The sequence below is a fragment of the Rattus rattus genome, chromosome X (genome assembly GCF_011064425.1).
Source record: "Rattus rattus isolate New Zealand chromosome X, Rrattus_CSIRO_v1, whole genome shotgun sequence".
Taxonomy (NCBI): Eukaryota; Metazoa; Chordata; class Mammalia; order Rodentia; family Muridae; genus Rattus; species Rattus rattus.
Window position 1 is genome coordinate 110201473 of NC_046172.1, and position 25855 is coordinate 110227327.

At 42.4% G+C, this 25855-nt stretch overlaps 1 protein-coding gene across 2 annotated transcripts in view; it reads left to right on the forward strand.

The window, feature by feature from the left end:
• Window positions 1-425: 425 nt before the first annotated feature.
• The window catches only part of Zdhhc9 (zinc finger DHHC-type palmitoyltransferase 9), a 35364-nt gene continuing 9934 nt past the window's right edge, over window positions 426-25855 (forward strand). The window contains exons 1-4 of one of the 2 annotated variants that reach the window (XM_032889704.1): window positions 426-647; window positions 2445-2729; window positions 14532-14692; window positions 17983-18141. In XM_032889704.1, coding sequence (XP_032745595.1) covers window positions 2563-2729; window positions 14532-14692; window positions 17983-18141 — 487 coding nt within the window. In that variant the 5' untranslated portion in view covers window positions 426-647; window positions 2445-2562. Of the gene's footprint in view, window positions 648-888; window positions 1008-2444; window positions 2730-14531; window positions 14693-17982; window positions 18142-25855 lie in introns of those variants that run through there. The other variant, XM_032889705.1, reaches the window with a different exon arrangement.

The window sequence follows — 25855 nt, forward strand, 5'->3', positions numbered from 1 at the left end:
TTAGGAGGCAGAGAACATAAAAAGATGCCCACGAACAGACCTTGGTCGATTTTAAGGCAAACAGCAGTGGAGAGGCCCGGGGGCAGATGGAATTCAGGGTGAGAGTCCGGATTTGTGAGCTAGTGTTGCTTCAGCATCTCGCGGTGTGTTTGTGGGGAGGCTACTCTTGGCTCCTCCCCTGTCCGGTCCACATCACCTTACGCCTCCGCTTTTGCGTAACTATATTAATAGAAGAGAACACTTCATGTCCTGGTGCTCAGACCCCAGAGAGAAGCTGGCTGGAGCTTGGCAGGTGGGCTTGTAGCAAGGAGATGGGTGGGGGAGTGGGAGGAGGGATTCAGGAGTGGCATTCGAAGTAGCCAATGGTAGTACTCGTAGGGGGCGGGGTGGAGGCACTGTGATCGTTTAGCCAATGGAGGACGAGCAACTACTGGAGCGACCTGGTGACGTGAGGAGCGTTCCATTCCGCCAGCGGTGGGCGGTTGCCACAGCTGGTTTAGGGCCCCGACCATTGGGGCCCCTTGTCAGGAGGAGGCACCCTCCCTGTCAGGGAGAAGTCGCTACCACCTTTGGCTGCTGACAGGATCCCCCGGGACAGTGCACTTTCTGCCCTCAGTTGCCAGCCCAGTTCAGTGTCCCTTGTTCAGGTAACAAGGGGTGGGGGTGGGGGGGGTCTCCGGGGCTCAGCTCTCTGGAGGGCTGCATCTCCCTTCAGCTCCGCCGGGACCCAGGGACGTTGGCACCGCCCTGCTCAGCTCGCCAGCCACCTAGCCCCTTTGCCCGGGGTGACTACACGTGGCGGGGCGTGTGTGAGTGTGTACGAGCTGTGGACGCGTGTGCGTGTGGATGTGGCGCGCGTCCCAGCCAGCCTGGGGCGGTGGTCGGCTGCGTGGCGGAGGCAGGGCGGGCCTTCTGAGGACGAGCCCGCTGCACAGCCCTGGCTTCTGGCGCTAGGCTGCTGAACCCGGTCGCTGCTTTCCGACGGATTTTAATTTTCCTTCTCCCAGGTTGGGTCCCCCCTTCCTAGTCTGTGTTCTCCTGCTGGGTCAGTTTATGGGGGCGGGGGGATTGTTTTCCAGGTTAGTTTTACACAAAGGAAGTGATCTTTGCACCTCTGGGGCCCCCTCCCCTTTCCTGAGCCTTACACCTTTCCATCTTGTTGCTAGGCTCTTAGTCCCCTTTTGGACCTTTGCCCTCTCTAGCTCGGGAATGATCGCTGGCTGGTTGTTTCTTGCTCATCGGGCTGCAGGCTTCCGCCTCATTCTTGCCAGCATGGGGCATGTGGTGCCAGTAAATAGAGGACACAGCCCAGCACCTGAGAGGAAGAGAAGGATGACAGTGACTGGGAAAGGCGAGGCCTGGAAATCCAGGATGCTGAATGGAGCTGGAAATGTCCTAGAAAGCCCCCAGGGGACTTATCTTAGCTGCTGCCACCGCCCTCAGCCACCCCCAACCCCATCATCAGTTGCCAACCATCCCAGAATCTCTCCTGTTTAAGGAAGCCTTTAAAAAAAATCTACAATGTGATGTGGTTTCATTAAGGGGCTCACATATGTTAAGCGAGACAGTTTCATTTCAGACTCAGGAAGTTACAGAAGGTTTCATTAGGGGAAATCTATTTTGTGTAAATACAATGTTTATGCTTACAGAATGCCCAGAATAAGCTATATCAGCCAGAGGGTTACTTGTTCCCTCCTGTGAGTAATATTTGAATATTGAAGAAAGAAGAAGTAGAAGAGGCATGGGGAAGGTTACTTAGGGAACAGCAACAGCAGCAGCAGCAACAACAACAACAACAACAACAACAACAGACCTGCTAGTATTATTTTACAGATTTCTTACTTTAGGAGAGTAAAGAACGTTATGATGTAGTAGAAAGTACCTGGGCCTGGAAGTTGGTGGGCATGCTTTCTCCTTTCGGCTTTGTTGCTGTATGACCCTGGATATGTCATTTCCTCTCACTGGTCCTCGGTTTATGTATGTGTTAAGTTTAGTCATTGGGATGACCACTTACAGAATTCCTACTCACTTCTAAGACTCATATCATAGAACCCAAATCATCAGTATGGTTTGGAAATAGGATTGATTATTTAAGAAATATTAGTCCCTGGGTGGATGGGTGGGGGAACGCCCTCATAAAAGCAGGGGGAAGAGGGATAGGGTAGGGGATTTATGGACAGGAAACCAGGAAAGGGGATAGCATTTGAAATGTAAATAAAAAATATCCAATATTAAAAAAAGAAATATTAGTACTCTCCCCCCTCTGGAGAACTGGTTTGTTTGTTTGTTTTCCTTCTTAGAGAACAAACATAGAACAGAAAATTTTCAAACTTTCCCGTTCCCACTCCTTCAAGCGGTGTTCATCTTTCTGTCTCTGGGAAACAAGTGTTCAGTTGTATTTTGTTACTCTTGTCTCAAGGCCTCCCCTGCTTTCTTTTTCTTAGGGCTCTTGATAATGTTTGACCAAGTGGCAACAATAGTAGACGACTTGATTTTCAAGGTCAGCCTCTGCGTCTTCTCTTGAGTAGTCACGAAGCCCATCTTGGACCAGGAACTCCAATCATGTCTGTGATGGTGGTAAGAAAGAAGGTGACAAGGAAGTGGGAGAAACTCCCGGGCAGGAATACCTTCTGCTGTGATGGCCGCGTCATGATGGCCCGGCAAAAGGGCATCTTCTACTTGACCCTCTTCCTCATCCTGGGGACGTGCACACTCTTCTTTGCCTTCGAGTGAGTTTTCATTGAATATCATTGTCTGATTGTGGTTAACTTGGGTTCAAGGGATGACACTGTACTTCCTGGGCACTTGTGGTGGTCCTCGAATGATTTTACTCTTTCGTTGAATGATATCTATAGGCTGTATTTATTGAATTCACTGCTTTGTGGTTATAGTAGAATACATACTTCCTAAAAAGGCCAATAATTTTAATATTGGTTTCATAGCCCTGAGAAAGTTTGTCTTAATTTTTCACCTCCTTTCATTGACAGTAACTTAGTGATAAATAAATGACTTTTCCACCCTTCCCAACTCTGGGAGTAACTCTTGTTGTTATAATACCCCTCAACGATATCCACTTAACCTGCTGTTCAGGGTCCTATTGCTGTAAGCGGTAGTTCTTACCTAGGTGTTCATTTGAAAAGCAAACTGAATTGAGAACCTGAGAATTGGTCCCAGCATCAGCTGTACCACAAAGGGGCTATGGGAATGCCGTATGGGTGCTTTGGAAATGTGAGTTATTCTTTCTTCCAAAAATCACTCAACATCCCAAGGCTACACAGAGAAACCCCATCTCAAAAAGAAAAAAAAAACTACTTGAGTATGAAAAAAATTATAAAAATTCTGTGTAAGCCTGATTAGCCTTGGAGTTAATTTTTTATGCAATGTGACACCTAATACTAGAGACAATGAAGTCTGTGTAGGTGACCAGTTGGAGTCTAGTGCACTGTGGCGTGATAACTGAGTATGCTGAGAGTGATTCCGTGCTCTAGGGATGGGAGCAGTGCTAATTGTTTTGGGATTACTGTATTAGGAAGGACCTTGCGGAAACAAGGTGTACGTGTGTCTGCTGAGGGCACACCTGACGTGAGCCTACCATGGTTTGTGCTCATGGGTGACCTGGAAATAGACTTCCCATCCTGGGGTGTGGTTGGCAGATGCCGAGGGGGCTCCTCAGCCAAACTTAGTAGGTAATTAAAACGAGCTTCAGTCCTCTGGGACTCACTTTTGCTTTTGTCTAAGGGCTACAAGCTTTCGATGTGCATCTAAGAGTGATTTGAGGGCTACTTTGCTACTTTTGATGACTGCGGCTGGCTTGAGTAACAGCAGTGTTACAATGTTCTATAACAGAGCTGGTAAAATAAGATCAAATGAACTCTTTGCTAAAGGTCCTTTTGTTGTTACTGCCTCTGACTTTGTGGAGTTTTTCTGTGAAGTTAGGCAGGTTGCTGAAAGCTTACCTCTTTTCCATTCTGAGTTTTACAGCTCAGTCTGTGTGTGAGTGTGTGTGTGTGTGTGTGTGTGTGTGTGTGTGTGTGTGAATGTACCATGTGCTTCCGTGCGATACAAGTGAGCATGTGCAGCCAGGCAAGGTTATGCATAACACAAAAGAGTTTGCTTTCCTTCAGCTCACTCTTTCCACATTTTTCTTGCTTCGTTTCTGCTTTTCTTCTCTAAGGAAGCACACGTTGAATCCTGATGTCGGTCTCTGTCTTTTTTGTTCCTTTGGTTCCATCTATCTTTGCCATTAGCTGCTTATGATTGGAATTTCTCATGACAGTTATGAGAGTTGTTTTCAGGCTATGGCTGAATTGGAGAAACACCCAAAGCTGTGGCTTTTTGGCTATTTTTTTTTCTTTTTTCTTTTGTACCTGGAAGGCTTAAAGAGAGTGTGACTTGGATCTGTTCCACTTAGGCCCCTGAAGGCCTCTGAAGAAAACTGCCCATGGGATGAAGCTTCTAATTAGCTAAATTACTGTTCAACAGAGGCGTGATAAGTTCTTCCGAGATGATTCCTGTTTCGAAATTATTCTTTGGATTCTTTCTTTCTCTCCTCTCTCTCTCTCTCTCTCTCTCTCTCTCTCTCTCTCTCTTTCTCTCTCTCTCTCTCTGTCTCTGTCTCTCTCTCTTTCTTTCTTTCTTCCTTGTAGATATGAAGAGTGAAGTTGTTTGTAAAACTGCCCTGAGTTTCAGCTGTATGTTTGAAAGAGTAAATATTGCAAAAGTAAAGGCGGGGGAGGGAGGGGAGAAGGAAGTAAATGTGTTAGTTTAGGAGTGGAGAATGGGGAAGTGCAAATCTGACAAAGAGAGAACTCCAGCGATGAATGCTTGTACGTGATGAATGCTTTTAATAAGTAAGGTGGAGTCTTGTGTGTGCCTGTGTGTGCCTCTGTGTGTGTGTGTGTGTGTGTGTGTGTGTGTATACCTATTTATCTGAGTCACATATGCAGACACATGGATAATCAAAGTGGTGCTTCCTTGTGCCTATCCAATGGTAGGCTGTACAAGGCACAACATAACTATGAAGAATGGAGGTTTTTTTTCTTGTTGACTAGTTAATAATTTATTCTGAGTCAAATAGTAGAGGGTAGGATTTGGAGGACAGAGTTGGGGCTCTAATGTTAGTATTAAGACGCAATGAGACCTAAGGAAACCAGATAGTCAATGATCTAGTCCCTATTTTCAGGCAGGTGATGATGGCACTTGACACTACACTTGGTCTTAGCCAAATCTGTGTATTTGGATACACAGATTGCTGTCTGTTTTCATTCTCAAATTATCCGTAAGTCTAGGCTCCGCATCATCTGGCTGTTATATTTTGGCCCCCCAGGAAGATAGTTCAAATCTTGCTCCGCATCTGGATGTGCTTTTTATCAACCTGGTCCTGTTGGCAGCAGGTGCTTAGGAACAAGCGTGAGCAGATTTATGGCTGTGTTTGGCATAACCGTGGGCCAGCCAGATGGCTTGAGCAGTCTGGTCAGTCATGTGGGTGCCCCCCTCATGAAAATCGTGCAAGTGCAAGTGCCAGCCTTGCATTTTGAGATTTTGCCTTTCCAAATCTTGAGTGTTCAAAGTGATCCACAATTTTCAGTGGACAGTTTGGATATTAGATACCTAAAATGGCGTAAAAGATCTTTTGCTTGCGAGCAGTTAGTACCAAATCCTTAGAAGTGTTTCTGAGAAGTTAGGTGGTCATCCCTCAAGGTTGTTGTCGCAGAATGGACATTCAGTAGGAAGTTGTTGAACCTCTGGTAGTTCTGTCTGAGATTCTGCCTGTCTGTCTGAAAGCACGAAAGGAGAGTGCAGATTACCAGTAGGTAACTGTCTTTGTGGTAAGTCTGTATAAAGTTAAAGGTGGAATGAAAAATTTAAAATGCTTAAAGGCAAAATATTTTCTGATTAATTCTGGGGCTGGGGTATTTAGGAAATGTGTGTGGGTACCAGTTTCAGCTTTCTGCACAAAGAGCGATATATTTATGCCTTTCTGCTCAAATCCTGTCTGGTTTATGTTGGAACATTACAGCAGAATGACCATGACAACCTGTGAACTCTCCAGCTACTGAAAAGCTTTTGTGATATCTGGTTCAACACTAAATCCTGAGGAAGTGTATGTAGGCTTTGGGAAAGGATCAAACACATTGTCTTCTGGAATGAACTTGTTAGGTTTCTTTTTAAAGTATGTGGCCAGATTTCTAGTGGGATCAAAGTCCTCAAACATTTTATGTGGCAAGAATGACTGTATGACCCTTGATCCCTACATAGAAGTACGTGCTGCTATGCTTGGCGTTTATCCTCTGCGTGCTGTATGCGGAGGAAATTGTATCAAGGCACTGTCAGACCAATTTTTGTCAGATTGGTCCCCATGGGTGCTTTTGATGTGCGTATTAGAAGAGAAGTCACTGAATTGAATAAACTAGAAAAAAAGAATATTGCATAGTAATGAACTGTTTTAGCGACCCAAAAATTTCCTCCTCTTTCAAAGTCCTTTAACTGTACATCCTTTCGTTGTACCTAATAATCACATGACATGCCTTACATATCTGAATTCTTATTTTGATTTTTTTTTTTTGGAGGTGGGGTCTCGGGTAGCTCAGGGTGACCTTGAATTTCCTGTGTAGCTAAGGATAACCTGGAGCTCCTGATCCTGGCTTCCTTCCTCCGGCTGACTATTGTGATCACAGGTCTGTGAGATCACACCCAGCTTGGCTATTCTCTGTTTCTGTTGGGTTTACATTCCTCTTTTGTTCCACAGAGCTTCAAGCTCTTTCAGGCTCAGGTGTTACCTCCTGTGTCTGTAGCCTCCTGTGGTGATCTGCACTGGAGTAGATGGTCAATAAATGTTGCCGGGATGCACTTAAAATTCCAGTCTTAACTCACAGAATCCTAGCTTGGAGGAGCTGGAAAAGGTTCAGGAGACTATCTCCATCCTTTTGTGGTTTACGAAATCAGGCCCACAGCAGTGAACTTATACAAGTTCTGTTGAATACTCATCTTTTTTTTTCTCTCAGGGCTGGGGATCGAACCCAGGCCCTTGAGCTTCCTAGGCAAGCGCTCTACCACTGAGCCAAATCCCCAACCCCGAATGCTCATCTTTTAGCTATGGAATTATGAAGACATTCAAATTATTATATTAAAGTTGTGTGTAATGCCAAGCTCATGCTCCTAGGAAACCAAGGGTTATTTTGTACAGAACTAAGAGCATTCTGGCATGGCATTCTTGCAGGAGCACTGTGGCTTATCTCTAAGCGAAGATTTAAAATGTAAGATGCTTTGTGAGTTATTGAAGGATCATTGCCTCTGTTGCCACTCCTATGCCTGGATCCCAGGATGAGAAGTGCTGGGAGGAAAATTGAGCAAGATATGCTCTTTACCTAGACACTCTGGGTGCTTATGACTCAAGAAGGCAGATCTGACAACAGTTAAACAGGTTTAAGGAAATACAGAACTACAGAGACCAAAGCGACACTTTGACATGGTAGAAATCTACTGTATATCCTGAAGAGCATCCTTCACTGAGACTGGGAACAGGTGAAGGTAACTATCATGATCTCTGGCCAAAGACAGTGTTCCTTTGGGAGCTGCTATGGGAACACCAGTTTAGCACTTTATATGTGCGCTAGAACTGTTCTGTACGTGGCCAACCAAATGGCTGTTTTAGGATGCCGTCAGGGCCAATGACCTGTTTTATTATTAGTCCACTGCAATTCTTCTTAGACAAGGTCTCATGTAGCCTTGGCTAGCCTCAAATGTACCATGTTGCTGAGAATGACTCGGAATTCTTGATCCTTCTCTGTCTCTCTTTAGTGGGATTGCAGGAATGTGTCACTATGTCTAGTTTATGTAGTGCTGAGGTTGAAACCTTAGGCATCCTGAATGCTAGACAAGCACAAGAGTAACCGAGCCACATCCTTAGCTGTAAACCTAATTCTTGATAAAGTATGTTCTTTGAAGATGAGTCTCCCAAACACTTTTATTTCCTTTAATAATTCTCAATGGTTCTTTCATTCAGAATTCCTCTGTGTGTTTTTAATCTCTCCTTCATTTTTATAGTAATGGCTTAGATACTGTCAGTCTGCTTTTAAAATGTTCATTAAAGTTTCATCTCGATGTTGTCCTTACTTTCCAACCCAAGGCTTCACTATTGAGTTGTACTCCCCCCTCCACTGAGGATTATAGTCTTTCTTTTCTTGAGATGGGGATTTCTTTATGTTGTTCAAGTGCCTTTGAACCCACGTGGGCCTCCTATTTCAGCTTCACAACTATATGGGGTTATAGGCAAGAAGGAGAGTGAGTCATTTGTTTGTACATTTGGTTGTTTTAGAAAGGGTCCACTTAGTCAAGCCTGGCCTGCAACTTTCTAAGTAACTCACATTGGCCTTTAATCTGTGATCTTTCTTATCCTGGTCTCCCGAGTGCTACGATTATGAGCATGAGCCACCATGCCATTTAAGAATGGAACTTAATAAGTATTCAGGTCTCTATTTCGGAAAAGGTGAGTGCAGAGAACAAAGCTGACATTCGTTGAGATGCTTACCGAAAGAGAGAAGAGACTTCAGAAGTCTTCCTCCGAGACGCCAGAGCTAGTATTGTTTAAGAATGAACAAAGGAGGCACCTTGTGTCTCTTGCCAAACCAGGAAGCTAGGTAATTCAGTGTAATTAGTGGGATGTCTCTGAAATGGAGCGATGAGAAGACAGGAGCCCTGTGATGATGATTAGATAAGGCTAGTTAATGGAAGACCTTGGAATACTGGTCTGTGGACTTTGGGGCTTAATACGTACATACATGGTTGGCAGCAGGGCATTGTTCCAAGTTCTTAAGCAAGGGTATACTGTGATTGAAGTTTAAAAATTGTCATTACAACTAACATTTGGCAATTACTGAGTAGATATGCCTGGGTATATCTATTCTAAAAAAAAGAATTTTTACCACCACAGAATAGAAAATGCTCATGTGGTTAATTTTTCTCCATTTCGACTGAAGCATGAGGGTTGTATATTTTACTTTGATGGTTATGTAGCAGAATGTCTGGGCGGTTAATTTTCAATTATGTTTTAGACTTCCTCCCTTTCAGAAGACTCCGAGTGTAGCTATAATAACCTTGAAACTGTATTCTGGGTGGTGATTGTACATGATTATTTTGCTCTAGAGATAGAGTCCTGTTAGTCTGTTTGTGTTGTCGTCACAAACTACTATAGACTCTGCTTTCTCATATGTCTTCCAATTCTAAAGGCTAGAGAGCCTTAGGTTAAAGTACTGGCAGAGTCAGGGTCTGGTACGAACCCTATTTCATGGCTTACAGGTAGCTGTCTTCTTGCAACCTTATATCATAGAAAGGCATGGTGACTCTTGTTAGTATGCATCATTAATCTTATTCATGAAGATGGAGACTTAAGGTTGACACAAATCATTTACCAAGGCCTCCATCCGAACAGCAGATACAACTGAATTGAGGTTGGGATTTCAGAATGAATTTTGTAGGAAGCGAAGCATTCAATGCATGCCAGGGAAATAGGGAATGAGAAGACAACTAGGAGGAATGAAAGTGAAGTGTTATTTCTATCATGTTAGGTCAAAGGGCATTATGAGGCTGGGATCCTTAGACCCATCTTGCTGTTAAAAGCACAGTTCGTCCTTAAAGCCATCCTTAACAGCTGCTATTGGAACAGTTTCAACAGCCACCAGCTCCCCAAGAGAGCGCTTTCCTGACCACTTACAGTCCAGAGTCTGAATCACCATCCTAACACTTGATTATTGCTCTCAGCGTCTGTTTTTGCTGTTTCATATGTTAGTTATGTTTTCCCCAAGAAAATGAGCTCTTATTTTTCTTGTTCTTCAGTTGTTAGACCAATAAATACTTGTTGGCTTATTGATTGTGCTGATAAAAGAACAAACAAAACATTAAAAATGTAGGAAGAGAGCTATTAGGGACTTCGAGACAGAGTGTTATGTAGAACAGTTTAGGATTGCAGTCTGTGAGGTAGAGCCCTAACATGGAATCTGCTCTCTTACCAGCCTCACTCATGAATCTATTTTGAGATTTATTTTTTCAAATGAATTGAAGTCTGTGCCATTACTATCATTCTTCCAACAAACTAGCATGCTGGGGGTGGGGCATGGGACATGACGCATTACCCTAGCCTGGCACTGCTGGATACTGCTAGTCAGTACCAGCATGTGGCTCATGGGAACATATGGGAATCCAGTATTCTAGCCCAGCTATGGAAGTCTGAGGGTCAGTCAAGGAGTTGGGAAAGGATATTTTAAAAATGATAGTGCTCTTTCAGGTATCAGAAATGAATGCTTGGTAGGCATATGGTTTATTTATCAAGTAAGAAAGGGAAAGTCTAAGCCCTAGAAGGGGGAAAGCTTCCTGGAACTTGGAAGACAAAGGAGACTTCTGTTTCCACGAGTGTATGGATATCATTATTCCAAGAAATGATATCTGTGGAAAGAAGAAGGGGTTTAAAAACAATAAGCTTATGCTTGTAGCTGACAGATTAAGTCTTTCTCTAAGACAACTTGGTGAAGTTTGAGCTTACCTTGACTTTAGGTAATTACTATGAAATTTTATAGGACCTTATTTCTATCAAAGATAGACTTCCAGCTTCCTGCAGTTATGAAACTGTCAAAAAATTTTAAAATGTTTGTAAAGTGATAAATACAAACTATATTTATAGTGAACAACATATTTTGATGCATGTATGTTTTGTAGAATGGTTAAAATGTAGCTTCTTAACACATGAAGCAAGCACTTCATATACTTATTTTTTTCTGGAGAGAACACTTCAAATCTATTTTGAGTCACTTTCAAGTATTGCTGTTAACTACAGTCACTATTATTGGTGATGCGTCTCTTGAATCTAGTCTTCCTTATTGAAATTATGTGACCTTTGATCAGTTGTATCCTCAACTTCTCCACATTGAATAGAACTTCTTTTAGCATGTGTTTCTCTGTGTTGCCTGGGATGGTCTTGAACTCATGAACATGAGCCTCCGGGCTCAGGCTTTGAATAGCTGAGACTACAGGCATACACCCCCATTCCTTGCTTACGAGGATTTTTTTATTTAAACATGTTTATTTAGATGAGAGAGACCATCATAGGCTGTAGTCCACAATAGTCTTAGTTGCTAGCTTTCCATGTTTCCTCCTATTTGGAGTAGAAAGGCCTGTTGGTCCCCCATCTGCCTTTCTAACCACGCCCACAGACTAGGGACAACTGGCTGCCTGTAGCCTCTCTCTGGAGTAGAGTAATACAATAAGCCTGTTGTGTGCTTGTTGACATACAGAGTGGATTGTTTTAGCAGGTGCAGAAGATAGTCTGTATGGAGATTACAGAGACTTTTATCCTTGATGGTGTAGTATAATTCAAATCGAAGTTGTCTTTTGTCTAGTCTATAGCAGGTGTTAGAATTGGACTTAGTCGAGCTTTTTGGTTCTTCTTTGTAGGGACCAGCAGTGATTTGAATATTTCCTTTGGTGGTGGTTTTACTAGCTCCTTAAATAAAAGGAAATGGGATGGCTTAGTGATTAAAAGCTCTTGCTGCTCTTGAGGAGGATCTGGGTTTGGTTCCCAGCACCCGTATGGTGCCTCACAACTAGCTCTAACTCCAGTTCCAGAGATCCAACACTCTCTGCTGACCTCTGAGGGTACCAGGCATGTGCATGGTGCACATACCTCCGTGCATGCAAGACATTCATTCATAAAGCAAAATAAATAATCTCAAAAGAGCAACAACCTCCCTTTCGTGGATAATCAGATAGCTCTGCTGTTTTAAAGCTTTAAAGAATATATTTACATTATTTCCCCCTTCCCTTCCCTCTACCAGTCCCTCCCATGAACCTCCCCCTCCCTCTAGAAATATGGTCTCTTTTTCTTTAATTGTATTGTTACATACATACCCACACAAGTTGTTCAGTCCTTTCAGTGTTAAGATAACCAATTAGAGGACTCTTCCCTGGGGCCAGGACTATTTTCTCCTGCTCTTAGCATTCCTTAATTGACTGTAGTTTTCTTTGTTTATGGCTGGGGCCCCATGAGCTCTCCCTCTTGGATTGGAGACTCTATACAAGGCAGGCCTGGTGACATTGCTCCTTTGTTTTGCAGATCGATCTTACAGATGATCAATGATTGGGGAGAAATCTGTTTTCTGTTAGTGCAGTGATTACACGTGACTTGCTCACGAAACATGACTTTATGATTCTCCTGTGTCCTTTGGGTCTCTGGCAAGTGGTGGTGACTTTTGTTTCTGAATTTACTTTTTGATTATGTGTTCCTGTGACGGGAGGAATGGAAACAAACTAGTGATATGTAGGTTAGTTACCCTGAACCCATTTGCCAGATCCTTTAGTTCTTGACATGCTCCCTCCATGTCCTTTTGACTTTTAGGAGAAGAAAATACATTGCTAAAAAGAAAGTTTAAGACCACAAATTATATTTTAAAATGAATAGGCCACTGAAATCATTTTGCAGGTTCAATACATGAGCTCACTTTCATTGTAAATACTCATTAGCCTAATATAACCATGAGTTCACAACCCCCACCTTGTGCACTTATGTTGTGGAGGGGAGGCAGGGGAGCATCTCATGGGGGTTGTTCTACAACTGGAGCAAACATGCAGCTTGTTAGACATGTGCCCTGATAAGACTGCGGCTTGCTCCGTTGCCGTGCTGACAAAGTAAGCTTTTTTCCTAGCGTCCTTTCTTTGCTGTCCCTCCACTCCTCCTTGCTTATCCACTTATAGTCTGCCTCCAGTGATGAGCTCTGTTTTCAAGGAGAAATGTGCCTCGGGAGGAGATGGATAAAAATAGGTCAGTGGTACTGCTCATCACATACTCTCATTCATTCGCTTTGATAGTTCAGATCAACAAGTATTTATTGATAGCTTCTTTGTTCCCTTACTAGAATGGAGATCTAGCAAATCTAAAATCAGATGCTAATAGTAATAAAGGTTATTTATTTAGTGTCCATTATGCATCAAGTATCCTTTTAAGCACTTTTTTATACTAGTACATTTGGTCTACACAGTGACCTCCTGAAATACTATTATTATCCCCATTTTACAGATCTGCAATCACCCAACTGGGAGTTAGTAGAACCAGAATTTGAACCCAAGTGTCTTAGTCAGGGTTTCTATTCCTGCACAAAACATCATGACCAAGAAGCAAGTTGGGGAAGAAAGAGTTTATTCAGTTTACACTTCCGCATTGCTGTTCATCACCAAGAAAAGTCAGGACTGGAACTCAAGCAGGCCAGGAAGCAGGAGCTGATGCAGAGGCCATGGAGGGATGTTACTTACTGGCTTGCTTCCCCTGGCTTGCTCAGCTTACTTTCTTAGAGAACCCAAGACCACCAGCCCAGGGATGGCACCACCCAAAATGGGCTGGGTCCTCCCCCCTTGATCGATAATTGAGAAAGTGGCTTACAGTTGGGTCTCATGGAGGCATTTCTTCAGCTGAAGCTCCTTTTTCTGTGATAACTCCAGCTTGTGTCAAGTTGACACACAAAACCAGCCAGTACACCAAGGTTCCCTGAAACCAGTTTCTTGTTTTTATGAAGTCAAGTTGAGGGAGGTGAAATCAACATACTGAAATGACACAGGGCCTTCATAGTGAAGGCAGGAGGAATGCTACTTCCCATAGGCCTTTTGTAGGAGACAAGACTTCTTTAAATCCCAAATTCTTCATTTATCAATAAATACAAGGGGTCCTAGCTTGTAGCTTAGGTGTGAGACGTGGATGAAATATAGTGTTTAAAGTAGTTAACAGGTGCCTGGTAGATGGTAAATTAGAGTTGCCATGGTGACAGTGATGTTTCTAGGACCTGAACGATAAGTCCATTTGGGGTATGAAGAGGAAAAAAATGCATCATGAGGGAAGACAGAAATAGATATGGTGTTGGGAAGTGGCGTTAAGGAGGTTTCTTATCCCACTGCTGATGGTCATTCATCACTCATTAGCTGAGCTATTTGGGGAGACAGAATGAATGGACGTTACAGACTCAATCAGCAGTCTGGAAGCTTTTCACTGGTCTTAAAGCATGCTTAGATACCCTCTGTGTGCCACGGTGAGCCTGCTTCCTGATTGTTCCTACTTTTTCTCCTCTTCATCAAGCTCAGTCCTAATGCCGGATGAATGGATATGAACTGCTCTGAATGATCCCGGAGCAAAAGTACCCTATGGTGCTTACAAGTCCAGGCTCTGTTACTTCTCTGTCCCTAGCCAGTGTCAACCTTTCCTGAGGCAGACAGAATGTTCCTAGGGCCCTATGATAAAGAGGCATGAGTTAACTTAGGTGAAAGGGAGTTCCTTTCAGATTGTTTTTGTATGCCATAGGTGACCTCAATCAAGTATGTACCAAGGTTACACTGTATTCAGAATCACATCGTAAGCATTTGGAACTTTCTGGGGGAAGTAAATGACATAGTGTTTGCCCTGGAGATCTTCTGTTCTTATTTGGAGACCAGAGCGATACAGTTGTCACAGCTGGATCTACATAAACTTGGAAAAATCTTAACTTGCTTCCTCTCTTCAGGTGTCGCTATCTGGCTGTCCAGCTGTCTCCTGCCATCCCTGTGTTTGCTGCTATGCTCTTTCTTTTCTCTATGGCCACACTCTTGAGGACCAGTTTCAGTGACCCTGGAGTGATCCCTCGAGCACTACCAGATGAAGCAGCTTTCATAGAAATGGAAATAGGTGAGTCCTGGAGATGGGCGGCCTTGTTGGGGAGGGGAGTAATTATAGCTGTTGCAGATTCAGACTCCTGTTCCAGTTTTTTCTTTGAGATCCTATGACTGGCTACTGTGACTTCAGTCAGATAAGTACAACAAGTACTGTATAGTCACATGTGCTTTCTTATCCCATGTGTTGGGTTGCATCAAAGAAAGAGTTTGTTACTAAGGTATGCTGAATTGTTGGCGAGACAGTGTCTTTTCCATTTTTGGAGGAGACCATTACATATCTGTTTGCTGAGGGAAGCTATAAGCGGTCTGCCCCTAAAATGCTCTTTTTTGCATATACATACAACTTTGGATGTAATTTCATAGCTCTTCTGAAGTGCATTCATGGGTCCCTGACCAAAAATTCCTGCTTTTGGGGGTCGCACAAAGTGAGAGAGGGCAATCATAGTACCAGGAACCACTCAGAGGAGTAAAGGAACGGACTTCAGGCTCAGAACTCTACAGTCCGAGACTCTGAGATTGGAATGTAGCACCACCAGGAGCCATGACGGCTTCATGGATTTAAACAGAACATCCAAGACTAGAAAGGGAATATCCTGGGAGTTCCCACTGCGAAGAAGTCAGTGATGCGAGTACTAGAGGCAAGTGGGGGAGGGGTCTACTAACTCAGCAGCAGTGGCTATGTTAAGTGTTTCTCAATTTTGTTTTCACAGTAGCTTGAATCCACATCCAAACAAGATAAGAGAAGAAAAAAAGTGACTCAGTACTTGGTCTGTTACCTCCTTGCCCCCCCAGTATGGGGGATTGAGCCCAATCCCCTGGGCAGGCTAGGCACAGGCTCTACTACTGAGCTGTATGACAAGCTCTGTGACCCAGAATTTGTGATGCTAAGCATCTGTGTTAGTAGAGTGCCAGTGTGTGGCTGGCGCTAGTTCTTTGATGTTGCCCTGAGGCTGCCACTCCTTTGTGTTTGTTTATTTGAACTGTTTCCCCTAACTTTCACGGTGTATTTCTTTTTGGAAAACTCAGTCTGTTTTAGAGGAGCTAAGGAGAAATTGGTTTGCATGTACAGATCTCAGCTCCAATGGCATGGGCTGAGGTCAGGGGAATGATGGGTGAGCATAAAGTAGAGGCAAGGCATGGTGACATTAGCTGAACCCACATGGGGACGAGAAAGTAGTTTATGAAACAGTAATAATGCAGACAGAGAAGAACAGAATAAAAGGACAATCCCCCTCTGTCTTGCTCTTAAAGTACCCCCCTGTTCTACCCCTGAGTCTCCCCCGGATTCTGCCATGAACTCTGGGTTCCTCACACTTTCCTGTATAGCACATATAAGGACTTATTAAAGTGGCATGTTGGGACTTCCATCACCTTATGAACAGCTAGCTTCATCTTCTCGGACCTTGTTGTACACTTAATGTTTCCTTTCCCAGTACCTACACCACTTTGCACAAAAAGGAAAAAATGTTCCATATAGCAGAGATTTTTAAAATCAAAAGCGAATGTTTTTGGAATGTTACTTTGTGGCAAAGGTGTGCTGAGCCCAGCGCCTCTCACTCATATGCTGCAGATGGGGAGGCGTACAAATTCATACAGTCTGTCTGGGAAGCAGTTTGATATTAAGTAAAATGGCATTAAGGATTCGTACTGTTTGTCCTACTAAGGGCTCCTTAAGAGTGAAGTTAAGGGAATTATCAGATATTTAAAACAACCTAGCATAGAAATGTTTTTAGTGTGTTTTTCTTTTTTCTCTTTAATACAAATACAGCTATTTTAATACAAGCAAGTTACCCCCTTTAGAATAGAATTTATCATCAAATAATTTTTATCCCATGTATGTATGTATGTATGCATGCATGCATGCATGTGTGCATTTACTTTGGAGTGGTAATTGCATGTACCACTGTGTGTGTTTGTCTGTGTAGGCCAGAAGACATCATTCAGGAGTCAGTTTTGTCCTTCCACTAGGGACCAAACTCAGGCCATTAGGCTTGGCAGCAAATGCCTTGCTTAGCCTGCTGAGCTGTCTCACTAGCCTTTACTCCTTTTTAGTTTTGAAACAATTCTTTAAAAGGTACAATTCTTTTCATTTTCTGTTTATGGGTGTTCTGCCTGCATGTATGTAAATGCACCATGTAAATGGAGCACCCATGGAGGCAGAAGAGGACGTTGGATCTCTAGAACTCAAGTTTCAGGCAGTTGTGAACTTCCTTGTTGGTGCTGGGGTCTAAACACAAGCCCTGTGAAAGGGAAGCAATTGTTCTTAACTGAGGAGCCGCCTCGCCAGGCCCTTGAAATATTTGCATATATTGGCATATATTAATTCTATATGGCACTAGGTTTCACAAAGATACTTTCACATTAGTATATAATGGACTTTGAGCATGCTCCTCCCCTCTAGACTTTGTTTGTTTGTGTGAGGCAGAGTCTCATGTAGCCAAGGCTGGTCTCTAATGTGTATTGTACCTGAGTCTTTCCTCAAAATCTAGTTCTACTGCTTTTAGCTCCTATCAAGAAGGACACTATTCAAATATTCTTGCATAACCATGCTTTGTAAATTCTCTTTGAATTTTGCTAGTAGAGTTACTAGGTCACAGAGCATATATATTTAAAATTATTGTAGCTGCTAATGTGTTTTTCACTAGTAAGATAAGTTTGAACTTTCTGGGAACACTGTGTATTTATCTTTGTTTTAATATTTATTAATTATAGTAGGTAGAGATAGTGATTTTGTGGTTTACTTTTTTGTTTGTTTTTTTTTTTTTTTTTTTTTTTTTTTGGGGATCAGAACTCAGGGCCTTAAACATGCAGGCGCTCTACCCTGAGCTAAATCAACCTACTTTTTTTTTTTGAGATAGGGTCTCACTATGTAGTCCTAGCTGGTCTGGAACTTGTTATATAGACTGGGTTGACTTGGGGCTCACAGAGGTCTGCTTGCTTCTGCCTCCTGAGTGCTGACATTGAAGGCATGCTACCAGCATGCCTATGTTTTCATTTTATTTTTGTGATTGTTAGTCAAATTAGACGCTTTCATTTCAGATTCTTGCCATTTTTCTTTTTAAGTTTTTTCTTTGTAATCAACCCCCCACAACCCAACACCCTTGAAGACACATCTTTTACATGTACATCTCAGAGGTGTATAGCATTCAGTAGAGGTGGGGCGGATACAGTGTGATGTTGAAATCCTAGTGTAGAAGTGTTTGCCTGGAAAACAGGAGCCCTTACCTCTCATGGTATAACGTGTAGAGACTTTGGACTCAAACAAAGAATAGCAACGAATTAAAGCTGTTTTACTGATTACAGAAGCCACCAATGGTGCCGTGCCACAGGGCCAGAGACCACCTCCTCGTATTAAGAATTTCCAGATAAACAACCAGATTGTGAAACTGAAATACTGTTATACATGCAAGATCTTCCGGCCTCCCAGGGCCTCCCATTGTAGCATCTGTGACAACTGTGTGGGTGAGTACAACCAAGGGGATGTTGCCTGAGGGATAGGCTCAGCTGAGCAAGGGGTCTCATAATGGTCAGTGGCTCTTGGGAAAATTCAGTGGGAATGAGAAGGTCCATTCAGATGGGAAACAAGGTAGATTTAGATAGGAAAGGATCTCCTCCTACACAACAGCAGGTCAGCTGGACTCATGGACATCCAGTCTAAATAAAAAGTCTTTGATAAATGGGGAACAATACCTTTTTGGGAAATCTCAGTTTTCCTCTACTGGGTCCATGTCAGGTGTGGCCCACTTTACAAAGGAGGAGAATACCATCACCCACTAGAGGGCACTTCTGAGGAATGCCTGTGGCAGAAGTGGCCCCACTGTGTTCCCACTCTGTACTAGGCATTGGGCTGAGTACTTTTCCTTTCTCTCATTCAAGGCTCATAGCAACCCCCAGAAACCAATATCATCCCCATTTTACAGATGATGTCACTGAAGTGCCTTTGTGTCAGTTTGTATAATTGGCATGAGATGATGCTTGATCAGGTCTGATGTCCAAGCCTTTTTTTTTTTAATGTCTCTACTCTTGCTACATGTGTGTAGGTATGCAGAATACAAGGTCTGTGCTGCCATCTGCACATAAGGGGCTTAGTTATACATACTTCCTACTTTGTGCCGAACTCTGGAGAAGATCATACACAGATGATAAAGCTGCTCATTGATAGTGTGTATGTGTCACTGCGTTACCACTGATGTAATTCCTATATTCAGTATGCCGCGTATCATGTCTGAGAGCCTTGGTTTCTTCCTACTAGCCAATTCTTCAGCCAGAGTTTGGGGAGATCGATCGATTGATCTATCTTTCTTTCTTTCTTTCTTTCTTTCTTTCTTTCTTTCTTTCTTTCTTTCTTTCTTTCTTTCTTTCTTTCTTTCTTTCTGTGGTCCAAATTAATACTGGATTGGATTTTATACATCATAACTAATTTTAAATGAACTAGGAAATACTATTTAAATAAGATCTGATGTAAAGGTTTCATGAAGAATTCCCTCTCCTTATTAATATTCTTAAATGTGGAGAACTTATACAAGAGATACCTCAGTGGTTAATAACCCAGGTTGCTCTTCCAGAGGACTTGAGTTTGATTCCCAGCACTCACATGATGGCATCTGTAACTTCAGTTCCATGGAATCTGACACACTCTCCTGGCCTCTGTGGGTACTAGGCATGCAAGTTGATTTTTTTCGTGACAGGATCTCTCTATGTATCTCTAAGTGCTCTGAAATTTTCTGTGTAGACTAGGCTGCCCTAGAACTCACAAAGATCTGCATGTGTCTGCCTCCCAGGTGCTGGGATTAAAGGGATATGCCACCACACCCAGCTTACAAATTGACTTTTTAAAAAGCACAGAGGCTCTATGAGAAACATAGATAGTTCATAAAAAAGGAAATTTACTTATCTAATGACATGAGAATATGTCCACATCTCTACTAATAGTCAGAGAGATACATATTAAAACTGGATTTCTTTTAAAAACATACTTAATTTTTCTTGACAAATCCCATGATATATACAATGTATCTTGGTCATTTTCACCTTCAATCCTCCTCCCCATTCCCTAGAACCTCCAAGACATGCCTCTCACACCTTCATGCCCTCTTCTTCTCATTCTTTATAACACCAAGTCCAGTTAGTGCTGCCTGCATGTGCATGGGGCATCATTTTGTTATCTGACAACCAACACCCCTTAAAGAAAAACTACTCCTTATCCTCCAGCAGCCATTGAATGCTGTTAGCTCCTCAGCTACAGATGGAGATGGAGCGCCAGGAGCCACTCCTCCATCCATGCTGGAAGTAGTGGTAGTAGTAGTAGTAGTAGTTGTTGTTGTTGTTATACTAGTTGTAGTAGTAGTTGTTTTTGAGACAGAGTTTCCCTGTGAAGCCTTGGCCGTCCTGGAACTTGCTCTGTAGACCAGGCTGGCCTCAAACTCAGAGATTCCCCTGCCTCTGCCTCCTGAGTGCTCGGAGCCACCATTGCTAGCCATGCTGGAATTTTTAAGTGGCTTGATCTTGCGAGATAGTCATAGAAGTTGTGAGTTCGTGTATAACGGTCTTGTCATGGTCAGAAACCAGCCTTCAAATCCTCTGGCTCTCCCACTCTTTCTCCTCTCTCTTCCATGATGTCCTCTAAGCCTTAGTGGGGTCAAATCAATCTCCCACTTAGGCCTGAGCACTCAACAGTCACCTATTCCCAGCACTTTGTCCAGTTATGGAAAAAAATTCTCTAACCAACTTGAGCAGGACTAAAAATATGATAAAAACATAGATCTGTATAAATTTACATTTTTCTCAATTTTTTTATATAGCGAGTTTGCTTAAAATGAGGCTATTATCTGTAACTCTGTATCTAGGCATAATGCTAACCACTTGAGCACTTGACATCTTTCTTTATACATTTCTTTTTTCTTTCAAATATGTATCATGCAGCCTTTTAACAAGGAGATATACTACTCTTTTTGTCCCCAACATATTTCTCTTAATTATTTGGGAATTTTATAGAGTACACTGTGATCATATTCCCACCCTTCCACGCCCCTTCCCCCAAACAAAACAAAACAAAACAAGAACCACGAGTCTAATTTCTGTTGCTCATGTCCCCATTGGAACATGGTCAAAGTCTTAGTGGCCAGCCATGTAAAGAAAACGGAATCCTCCTCCCACCCCCATTCCCACTCCAACTGGAAGCCATCAATTGTGAAGAGCTACACTTCAGTGTCTTTATTCTACAGTCTGGGTTTTGATTAGTACTCACTGTTCTTCAAAAGGTATTCCTTCCCTTTGGAGGTGTTTGTGTGTGTGTGTGTGTGTGTGTGTGTGTGTGTGTGTGTGTGTGTGTGTGTGTGTGTGTGTGTGGTGTGTGTTTTTGTGTGTGGGGGGTAAAGCCAGAGAACAACTTTGGGTGTCATTTTTCTTTGTTTTCAGAGACAGGGTGTCTCACTGAGATCTTTAACTAACTTACCAAATGAGGCTGTCTATCCTGGCTGGCCAGTGAGCCCCAGGGATAACCCTGCCTCTACTCTCTACTGTGGGCATTATAAACATATGTCATCATGCCTCATATACTTTTTATCTCAGTCTGATGTGTGTGTGTGTGTGGTGTGTGTGTATGTGTGTATGTGTGTGTGTGTGTGTGTGTGTATGTGTGTGTGTGTGTGTGTGTATGTGCGTGTGGTGTGTGTGTGTGTGTTCTCATGCTTGCACAGCAAACACTTTAATGAGTGAGCTATTGCTCCAACCCCGTTTAATTTATTTTTATTTTATCTTACTCGTGTGAGTGTTATGCCTGATGTATTTCTGTGCATCACTTGTGTGCCTGGTGCTCATAGGCTAGAAGAGGGGGTTGGACTCGCTAGAACTGGAGTTCCAGATAGTTGTGAGCTGTTATGGAGGTGCAGGGAATTGAATTCAGATTCTCTGGAAAAAGCAGCAGGTGCTCTTAACCACCAAGTCATCTCTCCAGCCCTCAACTCCTCCTTTTTAAAAAGCTAATTAAAACAATATTTGCTTGTGCTAGAAAATATGGGTGGTCTAAAAATATAAATCAAACCCACTTTGTTTATAAAAAGGGACGTTACATAATCTAAGAGATTTTTAATTTCTGAGTTAAATTTTTGTGGTGGTGATGGGGTTGAGCCAGGTCTGCACACACACTAGGCAACACTTCACACAGGTTCCATCTCCTGCCTTTAATCTGTTTTAGCTGCAGTACAAAATACCAGGTTTCATCATGTATCTCAGCCCACTGTGCTCATATTTACGCTCACAAGTCCTGTACATCTCCTTTGTTCCCCCACCAGTCCGGTCTCTCCCCACCACACATACACACACACACACACACACACACACACACACACACACACACACACACACACACACACACACATCTTGCATTTACCTGAGTCCAGCTTATTTGATTTAGCAAAATCACCTCGAGTTCTATCCATTTTCCTGAGAAGGATTTAATTGCGTCTCCTTTACAGCTGAGTAAAATCCGATTGTTGTATGTATGGTGTATTGATTCATCTGTTGATGGCCTTCTAGACTGGTTCTCTTATCTGGGCTATCCTGAGTACTCCAGCAGTAAACACTCACGTACAAGTATCTCTACGGAGGGAGGATGTATTCCACTCCTTTGGGTATATGTACCCAGTGGTATAGCTGAATATTGTGGTAGTTTTATTTTTACTTTTCTGAGGAAACTCTACAGTGATTTCTGGCAGCTCCACAGAAGAGGCTTATTTCATTTTTTGAGTGTGTATGTGTGTGAACATGCTTGTGTGTGTGTGTGTGGTATGCGTGGGTGTGCTTATGTGTCACAAACTGTGTGCATCTCTCTTTCAACCTGTAAGTCAGTTTCATGGGTTCTGCTCCAGTCACGCGGTATGTGCGGCAAAGGCTTTTATCCTCTGAACCACCTTGATGATCCTCTCCACCTTTTTTTTTGAGACAGGGTTTTTCATGAAACTTGGACGTCATAGATTCTGCTAGACTCACTTACCAAAGATTCTCCTGTCTCTGCTCTTAGGATTACAAGCATATGGCACCGTGCCTAATGCTTTGTTTCGGAGATTTGCTTATTGTATTTTACGTGTAAGAGTTTGTCCCTGAATGTGTGTGCATCATATGCATGGTTGGTACTCCCAGAAGTCAGAAGAAGACATTGAGTCCACTTAGAACTGGAGTTAAAGGTGGTCGTGAGCCACCATATGGATGGTAGGAACTGAACCCAGGTCTGCTGTTAAGAACAAATGCTATTAATCACTGAGCCTTCTCTCTAGCCCATGTCGCATGTGTCATGTATGTGCCAGGGATCCAAGACCAGGCCCTCATGTTGTGTCACCAGCACTTTACAGACCTAGCCATCCTCCCAGGTTGATAAAAGGTTTTCTTTTTTAAGATTTTATTTATTTTATGTGGATTTGCCTACATGTATGTGTGCATGCTTGTATATGCAACACGTACATGCCTTGTGCCTACAGAGTTCAGATCTCCTGGAACTGAAGTGACTGATGGTTATGAGCCACTATGTGGGTGCTGGAAATCGAACCCCAGTCCTCTGTAAAAGTAGGTGCTCTTAACCACTGAGCTACAAAACGGTAGCTTCTGCTTTGAGTTTCTTATCTTATTTTGTTAGATCTTGTTTTGTTTTGACAGTCTCACTGCATAGCTCTGTCTGGCCTGGATCTCACTCTGTAGACCAGGCTATCCTAAACTCACAAAGATCCAAGTGCTGGGATTAAAGGTGGTGCCCCGCTTGGCTTTTGTTTCATAAAATTATATGCTGAGCTCTTATTCTACATCCTTATGATTACTTTAGTGGCTGCATTATCTATTATAAGGCTGTATTCTAGTTCTTCTGGTCAGTCTCCTGTCATTGGGTGCTATTCTGTATTATTATTATGATACTGAAATAAAAATTATTGAGCTCAGTCAGGTGTGGTGGTCTATACTTGTAATCCTAGCCCTTGGGAGGTTAAGACAGGAAAAGTGTGTGTCTGGGGCCAGCTTGGGTGACATTGTAAGGTCCTCTTTTAAAAAAGAAAATGAAGCTTAAGAATGTGGAGAAGGTAGAACCTTACATTTCTTTTTTTTTTTTTTTAGTTTTCTTTTTTTTTCGAGCTGGGACCGAACCAGGGCCTTTGTGCTTCCTAGGCAAGCGCTCTACCACTGAGCTAAATCCCCAACCCCGAACCTTACATTTCTAGTAGGAACGTAAACTTGTGTATCCAGTGTGGAAACAGTCAGTTCCTTAGAACGTTAACAAGTCCATACCACATGGATTAGCAAGTGAACTTCTGACTATATACCTGGATTTGTGCTTGGGTTCCAATAATAAGAAACTGTAGGCTGGATTGTTTAATCAACAGAGTAAACGTATTTCACAGTTCTGGAGACTGGAAAATTCAAGATCAAGGTGACAAAAGGGTTTCTGGGAAGGCCTCTCTGTGGCTTGCAGATGGCTTCTTCCTTGCTGGGCTCTCCCTGTTTGGGATTTTGTTTTTGTGTGCTCACATATTTTTAATGTCCCACCCTCTTCTTAAATCCTAGTGAATTAAGGCCCCACCCTATGACTAATTACTGAGACAGTCTTTTAAAAAGAAAAGAAAACTTCCTTAATAAATTTCGGGTAGCCTTTGGTACCTTTCTTGAGGAAGTATCTTTTTTATTGATTTAAAAAGACTTCTCATAAAATCAGGCAGATATATGTGTATAGATGGGTTTTTTCTCTCTAATTTTTTTCTTTTATTGTTTAGAGAGTGAAAGAGAGAATGCTTTGGGTGTGTGTGTGTGTGTGTGATGTGGGTGGGGCTTGTGTGCTATGCTATGTGTGTAGAGGTCAGAGGACAACTTTATGGATTGATTCACTCCTACCTTTCTGTGAGCTCTGGGGAGCCAACTCCGGTTGTCTGGCTTGCAAACTTAGTGCCTGTTGCCGCTGAGCCATTGCACTGGTTGTCTAGAATTTTTAATGTACAAAAAGCATTTTGTTTAAAAGTTAGAGACTTTGTTTATTAGTTTTCTGAGACAGGGTTTCTCTTATTTTGTCCTGCGTTTCTGGAAGCTTGCTAGGTAGACCAGACTGGTTTTAAACTCGCAGTACTGCTCCTGCCTCTGCCTCCTGAGTAAAACCAGTTTTTCCTCCATCCACTATTTTATTGTATTACTTACGTGCTTGGAAAAATCCTATATCTGTTCTTTGTCATTATTTTGTGATCTAAACTTGTTTTTTATGTACAATGACTAATTCATCTGAATTTATTTTGGCAAAAATAGTGTGAAAAAAAAATTAATTTTATTTTCTGCCAATTGGCCCATTGTTCATAATTATTCATGAAATCATACTTACCTTTTATAATGGTGTTTATTAGATGGTAAATTCTTACATAGTCCAGAGATTGTTTCTGTGTTCTGTTTCATTGAATTATGCCATACCATTTTAAGAATAGTATATTGTTGATTTATATATTTAATAAATATAGGTCAAAAAATTCATGGTACTAATTTTTCAAATTTATTTTCTGAATTTAGTAGGTCCATCTGCTAAGATTTTTTATAGGGAAAAGCAATGCCTCTGCCCTTAACTGACAGAGTAACTCAGATCACTGGATTGTTTAAAAAGCCTTTGTCTCTTGATCAGTCAAGTGAGAAAATATCTTTTTAACTGGCATTAAGTGTAGTTGTGAAGATTTGTTTAGTCAGGGTTAAAAGACATAGCTGATAGAATAAATATATGTGTGTATCTGTATCGGAATGTCTTACAGACTATGGTCTGGCTAGTCCAATAGTGGCTGTTCCCTTATAAAAAGGCCAAGTAGTTGTTCAGTTCATGAGACTGGATGTGTGCCAGCAGTCTCAGTTTGGTGCTAGAATCCTGGGGGATTCCTAGAGAATTTCTGGTCTTCAGCCTATGTTCAGTCAGTCTGGTTTTTAGTTTATGTTCTTTTTTCCATGTTCTTTTATGTGGCCCACATTTAGGGTGAGTCTTCCTGGCCCAAGTAATCTGATTAAGAAAATCCCCTACAGGCTTGAGTTTTAGTTGATTCCTGATATTGTCAGGCTGAAAGATTAGTCATCACAAGATTGAAGGAGCTAGTGGTGAAAACATTTTGATAAAGAATGTCAACTCCTCCCTCCCTCCCTCTCTGCCACCCTTCCTCCCTCTCTTTCTTTCAGACAAGTC